The 12079-nt window shown below is 41.9% G+C and overlaps 1 protein-coding gene across 7 annotated transcripts in view; it reads left to right on the top strand.

Annotated features, from left to right (window-relative positions):
* The first annotated feature begins 1646 nt into the window (after window positions 1-1646).
* The window catches only part of TNIK (TRAF2 and NCK interacting kinase), a 311530-nt gene continuing 301097 nt past the window's right edge, over window positions 1647-12079 (top strand). For 6 of the 7 annotated variants that reach the window (XM_087933454.1, XM_087933457.1, XM_026705757.2 and 3 more), the window contains exon 1: window positions 1657-2251. In XM_087933454.1, the coding sequence (XP_087789580.1) occupies window positions 2195-2251 (57 nt within the window). In that variant the 5' untranslated portion in view covers window positions 1657-2194. Of the gene's footprint in view, window positions 2252-12079 lie in introns of all 7 variants that reach the window. The other variant, XM_026705758.2, reaches the window with a different exon arrangement.

Genomic DNA, 12079 nt, shown 5'->3' with positions numbered 1-12079 from the left:
TGTTGTCCATTAAGACTCCAAGATCCCTCTCACAATATTCTTGGTGACCATCTCTCCCAAGAGACTTTGCTAGGTACCTGTGCTCTAGCCTAAACGAAGCCTATAGCTTGTGTGCACATATGCATGCCTGACCTACAAAGCAGGTATTTTAGGAACTCATAGCCAAGAAAGCCTATGGAAAAAATCTGACTCCTACTATAAACATAACTCTTCCTCTCCATCAGACCACCATAAGACTAAGTTAATTAGATGGGTTTTCCGGCACAGTTCCTGGTTTTTTTCCTTCTGTAGGCCAGTCAAGGAATAATGCATAGAAACTGAACAAGGAGAGATTCAACCTGGAAATAAGGAGAAATTTTCTGACAGTGAGAACAATCAACCAATGGAACAGATTGCCCTTGGAAGTTGTGGGAGTGCCATCAGTTGAGTCTTTCAAGAAGAGATTGAACTGTCATTTGTCAGAAATGGTGTAGGGTCTCCTGCTTGAGTGTGGGGTTGGACTAGATGACCTACAAGGTCCCTTCCAACTCTGATTATCTGTTATCTGTTACCTTCTTGCAGAACTAAATACACTTGCTGCAAAGTGTAGTGAATGCCAGAGCCTGTAGTTCTTATATCCCTGGCTAGTTTTCCTTGGTTTTAACAGCTTAAGGCCAAAAGAAAACCATCTTCTACCGCACCCAACCCGGCAAGAATTTTAACGGTGGATTTGAAACGGTTTGTCACCCGGCGAAGCTCGTTTTTCAGATTTGAATTCGTAGTTTGGCAGAGGAAGAGAAAACGACCAAAAGGGAGCACTTAAAAAAAAATAGTTGAAAATAAGGCGTGGTCAATTTCTTATTCAAATAGACGGAGTCAGAGTGCTATTGGGCACATTAGAAAGAGAAGCGGGGGGCGGTATTTGAGGCTGATTCAAAGGTCTTGTTCTTATTTCGGAATTCATTTCTGTTGACTTTTCTTCGCTCCATCTCCAGTTCAAACTCACAAGTCCAAGCAATTCCCCGGGACGAAGGTGAAAAAGAAAGAAAGACTTAAGGCCCTCTGAAATGCGACTCGGGCCAAGGCCGAGTTTACCCTGAAGGGGACACACACACACTCGGTGAAACCCGTCAGGCTTGCCATCCTATGCTGATTTGAGCCGCAAGGGTTTCAGCAGAAGTTCGTATCCGCGCAAAGTGCCGTTTCCTCGGAGCCATCTCGGATGCTCTCCGCCTTTTCAATTCCAAATCCAGATTTTATTTTATTTTATTTTTGCCGAGATCTTGCAACTCGGATTCTTGTTTCCGGCGCGATCTGGGTTGAGGATCGGGAGAGGATCGGGGCTGCGTTTTGGGCAAGGATTTTTCTCAGCCGGCTCCACCAGACCAGACCAGACCAGGCAGCAAGATCAGCCGGCGCTGCTTTGCTTGCCTGCCTTTTATTTCCTTCCTCCTTTTCCTTGCCGCTCCACTTCCAACCCGGCTGATTTTTCCAGGCGTTTAAAGGGAAAGCGCGCCGCGCTCCATCCCCCAGCCGAGAACCGAATTAGCGGCAAGCACACGGACCGCGATTCCGCCGCCGCCGCCGCCCGGTTCTCCAACGCGCGCCCAGGCACCGCCCCTTGAGCGGCTCTTTCTCCTCCCAGGAAGCCGCCGTGACGGCGAGCCTCTTCTCTCCGGAGCAAGTGGACGAGGTGACGCTCCGCGCCTTCTCCGAAAGCCGCCGGTGCTGAGCCAAGCCAGCCCGGGGAAAAGAAGGAGAGAGCCGGGCATGCCTCCGCCGAGGCACTCGCGTCCCTGAGGGAAATCCGCCGCCGACGCAACTCGCGCCTCCTTTTCTGACACCGCGGAGCCGGGCAGGGGCGCACGAGATCTGGGCATCGCGCCTCAGGCGGCTCGGGTCCCCCCCGCCCCCCCTTCTCCTTCTTCTGGGCGCCCGTTTGGAGAGGTCACTGTTGCGCTCGCCGGCTTTCCCCTTGGCCCTTTCCTGGGGAAGGTGGAAGGGAGAGTGAAGGGGGGGATCTCCCCTCCGTCGGTCTCAGCGCATGAGAAGCGAAGCGCCCTGAGGACGCCTTTCCCCCGCCCGTCCTCCCCCCCCCCCACCGGTACGAGAGACGGACAGCTTGGCGAGGCTGCCCGGCGGGCGACGGCGTCGGTAACCTTGGTCTTGCGCTCCTGCCATCTCCACGGGCGCGGAGGTAGCCCCCCTCGTAAACATGGCGAGTGATTCTCCGGCTCGGAGCTTGGACGAGATAGATCTGTCCGCCTTGAGGGTAAGGGGGGCGAATCGGAGCGAGCGGGGAGGGGTGGGGGGTGGGTGGGAGATTAAAACCCACCCGAACAGCCTTCCCCTCCTCTTCATTCTTTCTGCCCCTGCCCGTTTCCTTCCTCCCCCCCCCCTCCCCGTTTTATGATTTGAGCATTGCCTTAAGTTTGCAAAAAAGGGTAGCTGGTTGCCAGGAAAAAGGGGTGGTGGTGGGGGTTGGGGAAATAATCCAGATTAATCTAGATTAATGTAGTTTATTTTCCTCCTTTTGTGGGACGCGGAGGAATGTAGGCGCTCATTGATGATGTTTTGCTGAGGATGAAAACGGGGCGAAAAGCCCCCCCGCCCCCGTCTGGGGGGGGATGTCGTTGAGTGGGTGGGTTTGGGAAAGGGGAGAAAGATCTGTCTCTTGCTGTCTCTTTTTAATGGTGCATCTCTCAGCTGCAAGTGGAAAGAAGGAAGGGAAGAAAGAAAGAAAGAAGCGGGGTGGAAGGTTGATTGAGGGGAGAGCTGTTTTGGAGATCGCCGTTTGCACATTTGGAACGCTGTTAATTTCACACTTGCACATCAGAAGTGGTTTTTTTTTTCCCTCTCCTTCCCCCCCCTTTTTTGGCTGCCTTCCACTGTAGAATCAGCAATGCTGCTCCTATAGTTAGAGAGGAAAGCATGGGAATGTTTCTAGGCAGATTGTGTGTGTGTGTGTGTGTGTGTGTTGGTTAGTGTGCATTTGATAGGTTGTCACATTTTCTCATCCTTAAAACGTTGCCCCGGTGTCCAAGCAGCCTTCTCTTAGCTTGCCCCATTTTTTGAACCCTTTACCTTTTTAGCATCCTTATAACTTGAAAGAAATGCATAGGTGGAAAGATCAGTTTTCTCCAAGGATTAATTGGGTGGTCTTTGCATGTGGCTGCTTAATGCTAAGAGAGGACACTAAATGCGAAGAGCTACACTCTTGCAATGCTTTGTAGACTTGGATGCAAAACTGAGTTTGCATCTGCTTGAAGGGTCAGCCTGGCTGTAGTGTCCATTTTGACCAAAGGGGTGAAATGAAATTGCATGAACCTTGGCGTGCTCCCCTTTGCACTTCTCCTGAAAGAAGGTGGGTGGCTCCCCATTTTCTGGCTATTGCAGCCACATGACACGCATGTTATTGTGGAGTGGAGATAATTGATTTAATCGTACATTTTCCCAGAGCATTCATTTATCATAGATTCTTGGCTTCTGCAGAAGCCTCAATGCAGGAACAGCTCCTCCTTGTAACTGGAATGGGGCCTTAAGAATTGCTACACTCTGGTTTGATCTCCTGCCATAGCATTCATTTCATTGCCTTAGTAGTGGATCCATTTGGGAAACTATTTTATTACTAGATTCCTAGGACCCCTGAAATAGAAGAGTCACGTATTACCAAAATATGCTGCACTTCAACTTGTTTTTGGAATCAGTCAATGAGCATAACTCACAGTGGCTAGATTATGACTGGGTAAATCATGGCTGTGTTTACTTCCTTAGCTATGATTTACTCAATCACTGAGTTCTCATGGCATACTAAACCCTCAGCCAACCACACGCACACATCAGCCCAAATGTGCTTGGTTGATTTGTAGCAAATCAAGCTAATGTGATTAATTTATGGTTTCATCTGTTATGTGAACAGTTGAGTTAACCAGCTAGTAAATGTCCACATCAAATTCCTCAGATTTGCATAATTCAGTAATGAGATGCAGGATGTTGCAACTGTTCTGGTATTATGGAAGTTGAAATCCTTGTTGATCACCTGGGCTAGAAATCTACCTTTAGATCTCCGTGAGCTACTTTCCTACACTGACTGGCAGCAACTCAGTGTGCATAATACATTTTCTGGATTCACACCCAGTAATCAGTAAACCTAGGTTACTAATGCACAGTGTTACCCAACATGCTATGCCCAAACAATCCATATTATAGCTCATACAGTAGCATGTTGGCTGGGCTCTCACTAAATGCTAAACCAGAAACCATCCAAGCTCATGTCACCTAGCTTATATAGCTAGTTTAAGTTCAGTATGTCATGTGAACTGATACATGTGGGTATGGATATTAAATGAGTACAGTGTGGTTCAGTTAAGCATGGATAAGTGGGACACATTTTGCAATTTTAGGCAGGGCTGATGGATATAAGAAGTTGTAATTCAGTGTATCAAGCTTAAATTAACCATGAAGTTCATATGTATGAAATATTTCCTTAGCCATGATTTCAGAACAAACTACAATGGGTTTATTTAACAGGCCAGTTGGAACCAGCTTATAAACTATGGTTTAGAAGTTGCAAAGGCTGGGTGCCCTTGCTCTGCTTAAGACAATATGTGGCTAAATTGAAAATCTGGCCCTAGTTACTCTAATCATGTTCTAATCTTTTGGGATGGAGATTGAGCTTATTTTTAAAAAAAATCAAATGGATGTTCCCAGAGTTATTGATGTTGAAATGCATGCATCATTTTTTTTTATCAAAGACCATTTGCACGTCAATGTTACAGAGATCTGTATGTCTGTTTGACACAATGTAATCCTTCAAGGTCAACTGCATACGAAACAGCTGAGACACACTGAACAATCTGATCTTGGTGCTGTAATGCTCTAAGGGTTGACACTGTATGGTACATCAGATTTACCTTTGTGTAAACAGAACTCTGGGAGAGAGAGAAAGAGAGAAAGAGATTTCTCCTCTTCTTAAAATATACACATCTGTCCGTTCTGGAATATTCTCAAGGATATGATGAATTGTTCAGTATTAATGTAGCTATGAGGCTGGTTTCTGGCCTCAATATTTCTTTCCCTCAGTAGCATGTTTTGCTTGCAGAAAGAGTCAAGCTAAATTGTTGCTGAAAAGAATCAGGGAGCAAAAGATATGAAAGGTAGCAATTTACAATCTGAGTAAACTACCAGGCTAGATGGCTTATCTGCTGTGTAGCAGTTCCTGGTATCTGGGTTTGACCAAGACTTGAGGCCTTTTGCAGTTCTCCTATATATTTCAAATGGAAATATCAGGAATTGAACTTGAGGCATTCATTTATTTGTTTCACCTGTTCAAATGGTTTCCAGCTGCCTTTTCCAAGATGGTGTCCAACAGAATGTTACCCGAGCAGCTGAAAAAATGGCGGAGAATTGCCATGTTAAAAGAAATATATACATTTTTTTTTGTCTAGCTGTGTTCGATTTTTGAAGAGACTTCCTGGACAAATCCCTGCAGTTTTCTTGGCAAGGTTTTCCAGAAGTGGTTTGCCATTGATTCCTTCCTAGGACTGAGAGAAAATGACTCGCCCAATGATGGTGAATCTTGGAGGGCTTGTTGTGTCAAAAATTCAGAAAATGTCTAACTTAATTCTACTGGCTTGTTGCACACCACACACACACACACACACACACACACACACACACACACACCAATTTATGACATAGTCATAAATTAAATTTCTTTAATGTACTAATAAATAAAAACTTAAAAGGTAAAGGTTCTCCTCGTACATACGTGCTAGTCATTTCCAGCTATAGGGGGCAGTGTTCATCTCTGTTACAAAGCTAAAGAGCCAGTACTGTCCAATGATGTCTCCATGGTCATGTGGCCAGCATGACTAAATGCCAAAGGCATACGGAATGCTGTCACCTTCCTACCAAAATAGTTCCTATTTTACTTGCATTTTTACATGCTTTCAAACTGCTAGGTTGGCAGAAACTGGGACAAGTAACGGGAGCTCACTCCGTTACGTGGTGCTAGGGATTCAGACCGCTGAGCTGCCGACCTTTCTGATCGACAAGCTCAGCGTCTTAGCCACTGAGCCACCACATCCCTAATAAAAACTTACATAATTGTCAATTATTATATTTTTTTTGAAATGCCTATTTGAGCCAAGTCCAGGTTGCATGAGGTCAGGAAACTTTGTGGAACCCTCTGGTATAGCTTTGCAGCATCCAAAGAGAACAGAAAAGAACACTCTGTTCTTGCACGATATTTGGAGGCTCCAGAGGCTGCCCCATAACAGGATCCACTTGCATGACTTTCAGAGGGCCTGTAAGCCTGGTGTGTCACTAAAAATAGCATGGCATGTCACCTGTGAGACAATGTCATAGGCTGTCCATTAATGGACCAACACAAGGTTCAACTGGCTTTGGGCCTAAAGCAGGACTAGAACTCGCAGCTTCTCAGTTTCTAGTCTGATGTCACCACACCAAAACTGACTCTCATACATACAAACAAAAGAACCAAGATTCCTGGCTTTCGAATGACTTAAGCCTTTGGAAAGTGGCTTTTGTAAGCCATACGTTGTGACATTGACCAAAAATCTGTGTCCTAAAATATGACTTGTTGCAAGAGTTCAACTTGGAGCTCCAGCATCTTCCTCCAAGTGAAATCATTATGCTGGCCCAAACCCAAACCCAAACTTCTTACAGGACTATGTGCTGCAAATATAGATACTGATATAGATACTGATCATGGATAGTATCTAATTACAATTTAGAATCATAACTAACCCATAAGTCCCTGCAGTTGTTAGGCAGGTCAATAGTGATCGTTCTTCAGTTTATAATCTTTTTTGCAGCTGTTGTTAAGTGCCATTTTAGCAAATGGCTGTTTTTTGCTGGAAACTAGGCAACTGGCAAAAACCACTGAAAATCAGGGTCACACGACTACAGAATACTATAAGCGTGAACCATTTGCCACAACACAGACGAGAGACTGTGGACCTTTAAAAGGCTAAGTGAATTTGGTTGCTATAATTATACACACACCTTTACAGACACACATAAATACAAATGCCCTCTGCCTTTCTCTCCTTCCAGTAATTGTTAAGAGTTACTGCAAGGGCATGGTGGGGCAAACCTATAATTATGCAAAGACTTCCAATCAGAAATCAATAGTGATTTTGCTGCCTGAGCACAGAAGCATGGAGCCAGGAATGATTTCATAAGTCAGTCTGATTATTTTGAAATAATTTTGATTATTTCAGAGCCAGGATTGGACCACAATACACCTTAACCAAATGTAGGAGAATAGTGAAGTGAAATTGACACACTTGAGGAAGAAAAATATAAATGCAGTTTCAAGCCAGGCTGATAAAATTACACTTGGATATTAAAACTGTGTGTGAAACACAGAGAGGAATGTGGAGCAAAAGATCTTTTGCATTCTGGGAGGTTGGTAAAACCATCACAATCAAGAAAAGAGAAGTTGAACTGTAGGGTCCTTGATGTTCTCCAAGCTTGGTTTCTTGTAGACATTTCATTACTAAACTGAATAGGTAACTAGACCCCACAATCACAAAATCATATGAAAGAAAGTTGCACCTGTTGAACCTGTTATGGTTGAAGTGTGGGGTCCTTGATGTTCTTTGAGCTTTCTTGTAGACATTTCATTACTAAACTAGGTAGGTAACTAGACCCCACAATCACACCGTCATATGAAAGAGAGTTGCATATTGAACCCGTTAAGGTTGCCTTGAATATATACAAAATATAAGATTCCAGTTTTCAAATCCCTTAAAAGCAAGGGAAGATTAAGTAGCTGACAAATGTATTGCATTATTTTTTTTAAAAGCCAAGCGTGATCAAGATGAACATTTGAAAAAGAAATATTCATATTTAAGTCAAACCAAGCTGGGATTAAATAATGTTGGTTATTTAGTTTCTACTCCTTCAGTAGAAACTCCTGTATCTACTTATACCTTGAGCTAGTCATTCCAATTCCAATTTGATTCTGGTATAAGCACAGGCATTAACCATATAAATAGCAGGTTTGCATATTTCCCTGTTTGAAAGATGATGATCACAGATCAAGGGTAAAATAATTTATATAATTAAAGAAATTGAGATTGGTTAACTAAAGATACACATTATGGTTTTTTGGGGAGTGAGGCTGTTGGCTGCCTAAAATACTGTTAAAAGATAGAAAAGAACCTGCTCTTGGTGACTGGAATTTCTTGGATAGATACGTCTTGTCTGATCAATATAATTTTATTGCATTTTATGTGACATGTTTATGATATGTGGTCATATAGAGCTTATTGATTTACTGAGAATCTTGCCAAACCAACCAGCGATGCACCACCTATGGGAATTTTCTGCTGTTCATCTAGAATTGCAGTAACATTCCATTTTTAGTCATCTTAGAGATACCAATTTAGTTTGTACTAGGAATTCCACCTAGATTTTTAGCGGTGTGTCATGAACTACCTTCTACATATTGGCCTGGCCAGGACAAATTCCATATTTATTTAAGGATTTAAACACCCCTTCTCCTGTATCACATTAAACATGAAAATTTGGTTGTAAGTCTAGAAGAGTATACTCATCATTCTAACAGGTTCTATGCCAGTTTAGACATAACTCAGATGTGTATTTTTTTTATAAAGCAAAGTTTCCAAGAAAAAGATGTAATTGTGCACCTATGTTGACCTTTGTTGATGGTGTCTTATTAGTTTTATAATAATATTGTTAGCTTGATGTTTAGTGCATTAATTAATTTTAAACAAATGTACTTCAAGTCAAATATCTAAAGAGTTTGGAATTTCTTCATCCTGAATCAAAAATAGGGCTCTTTAATATCAGATATTAAAAATCTTCAGTGCTTTGTTAATTTTAGTTTATTTTGCTGTTGCACTAATTCCAGGCAACTTGTTCAGAGCTGAATGATGATAGGGTTTGGATGACATCCAACAGTGTAACTATGTATTCCCATAGTCCCAGATCTATAAAAACAATAATTTTTTCAAAGGCGATTTGTTTATTTTACAGCTAATCTTTTTCAATTAAGATAAGATGTTTGTATGCGAAACAGAATGCATCTATTGCACTGTTGCCAGTGTGTTCCATCAGTGTGCCATCAGTTCCATTTGAATGGCAAAAGAGGGGAAAGTTGTAGGATACACAAAAGGATTTGTGCAAATTGTGTTTTTGTTTCACATATCCTCTGGCACTGACATCTTTCATTTTAGCACTGTGCCGAGGTAAATTAGTGGTAAGCGTATTCTAAGTGGTATCCCTGCTTAACTTTCATTGAGCTATCCATAGAGTGTCCTTAGAGGCACATCTGACCACAATAGCCTGAAACTTTGGTCAAGGTCTGTGAATTTGTTTGTCAGATTGCCAGCTACATTTAAGTTTAGTTTATTTTGCTGCTAGATTTTATTAATCAAAACAGAGTCAGGCCTGGTTAATACTCACATGGGAAACCATAGGGCTCATAGGATAGCATGATATATCCAAAACCACGCTGAATAGGCAGTCTGAAGCACATCTGACCAAGTAATTATGATATTAACTTTCATGGATCATCAAGCATGTCCTCAGATGCAAAAGTTTATAAATAATAAATATATGGTCTGTCTGTATATATGTGACCATGATACATATCTCTCTCCCTCCCTCCCTTTCTCCCTCTCTCATAGCAAGCAAGGGAAATTTTGTCCTACATTTTTTGTACCTTGAGGGTGCTTTAAGCGCCGAAGAATAATACAGGTAATCCAGAGTTCATTTAGTGACTATTTTGCACACTTATGACCATTGCAGCATCCCAATGTGATTTACATTTGGATGCTTGACAACTGGTTCATATTTGTGACAGTTGTAGTGTCCCGGGGTCATGTGTGATCACCTTTTGTGACCTCCTGACAAGCAAAATCAATGGGAAAGCCAGATTCACTTAACAACTGTGTTACTAATTTAACAACTGCAGTGATTCACTTAACAAATGTGGCAAGAAATATCACAAAATGGGGCAAAACCCACTTAACAAATTTCTCACTTAGCAACATAAATTCTGGGCTCAATTATAGTCGTAAGGCGAGGACTAGCTGTATTAGTAACCTTTTCTTTCCCGGGAGAAATTTTATATAGCCCCTGCAGCTCTTCCTAGATGTTGCTATATGCCCAGTGTGAGTCTTTCTCCTTCCGCTGCACTCTACTCTTGCAGGGAAATTTGTAGTTAACCTTTACAGATGTCTAACATCTGTATAATTGCACTTTAGGTGTATTCTTGCGAAATTGTTTTGTATACCACTATAATCCTTACTATCATAAAAAGTAACCAAGGATCTAATAATATGTAAAGGACCAAGTCACCTGGAGCCATTAACCAAACAGTACCATCCCATTTATCTCATTTTGCTGGAAAAGCTCTGCTTGATCAATATTTAAATTGCCAACCCAACGTTTGCAGAGGAAAGCTTTTCACATAGAATGGAAGCATCACTTTTGAATCCTTCTCCCTTTGTGAAACTGATTACCTTTAGCAATTCTGCCCTGGATGCTTGGAGAAGAAGATTTTGAAGGTATCTTGAGTTCAAGCCATTCTAGAGCTTTATAAATTTAAACCCACACTTTGAATTTCACACTGTGCAGGTTTTTAACAACAATGTGGAATGTGGGGATCTCTGAGCCTTTTTTTTTTTCTAAATTTGATTTCCTTCCCTTGGTCAGTTGAATGTTGGTGATGAGATTAGTGCTTGTTGGACTACCAGCAGATGAGTGCATATCAGTGGTGGGATTCAATTTTTTTTACTACTGGTTCTGTGGGCGTGGTTTGATAGGTGTGGCTTGGTAGGTGTGGGTTGGTAGGCGTGGCAGGGGAAGGATACTGTAAAATTCCTTTTCCCTCCCCACCCCACTTACCTGCTTTCCAGCTCAGTTCTCCTGAAGAAGAAGACCCAGCCAATCAGCCGGGACTCGGGAGGCAGAGAATAGATGGGGGTGGGGCCAGTCAGAGGTGCTATTTGCTTGTTGTCCGAACTACTCAAAAATTCTGCTACCGGTTCTCCAGAACTGGTCAGAACCTGCTGAATACCACCTCTGGTGCATATTGAAGTTCTCTTTTACTTTGGACAAAGAGAATGTGGAAACTCAAAAGAGAAAAGTAACTTGGGTCTGTAGCATGCAGTTTAAAGAAACCTCTGGCATCTCTTCTTTTTGGAACGTCTTGAAACCCAGATAAAAAACATGTCTTTGATAAAGATTTTCCCATCAGGAAGCTGAATATGTATAGAACAGAATGTAGGAACCAAACGGAGCCAGAGGTCTTAGCACTCTCTACAAGAGGTTGTTCATTATTTCGCATGAGAATAATCTGATTTAATTATTACTTTCTGTCAGGAGACAAAAAAGCAGTTGGGTTTGGGGAAAAAGCATTTAACAAGGAGAACAAATCATAATTCTCTTAATCCTTTCTGCTTTAGCTCTATTTAATTACCAGTGTTCTGGAAGCAATTGCTAGTTTAAAAAAAAAAAACGTTTCCCATCTTATCCTTTGATTGTTAATATATTCCCTTATTCATCCTTGAGGTCTGTGCCACAAAAATCAACAATGTGAGAAGCTATGCAGCTAATAAATAAATAAATGAAATGGCTGTTGCATTGGCAGCTGAAATATTTTGTAGTTCATAATAGCAAATAATCCCATCTATTCTTCTACCAATGAAATAGGTAGAGAAATTAGTTTTAAAAATTGTATCTTCAGAATTTTTTTCATAGTATAGGTAAACATTGCTCTTGCTACTGTGGGTCAAAGGCTGAATGCTGCCCCAATAGGTGTATAAGGGTCGTGATACAAGTTGTTGTAAACCATTGCAAGACTGGAAAGTCCTAATTTAGTTAACCATGATAGTGTGATGTCTTGCATGGAAAGAGAGAAAAGTAGTTTCTTTTTTTAAAATTGTGAAGAATTACTGTCATAACTAAGATTTCAACAAGTTGCAGATAATGTAACTCAGTCTTACTCAGATCAAGCCAGTGACGGAAGAGAGAAATTTACTTCAACGGGATTTCTAGCAAGAATTTATTCCATGATCTGTAGGAAGGAAATGGAGCACTG

Source organism: Pseudonaja textilis, chromosome 4 (assembly GCF_049901715.1).
Source record: "Pseudonaja textilis isolate UNSWEBS1 chromosome 4, rPseTex1.2, whole genome shotgun sequence".
NCBI classification, from domain to species: Eukaryota; Metazoa; Chordata; class Lepidosauria; order Squamata; family Elapidae; genus Pseudonaja; species Pseudonaja textilis.
Note: the sequence above shows the minus strand (reverse complement) of the source record. Positions and strands in the feature narration are given on the sequence as shown.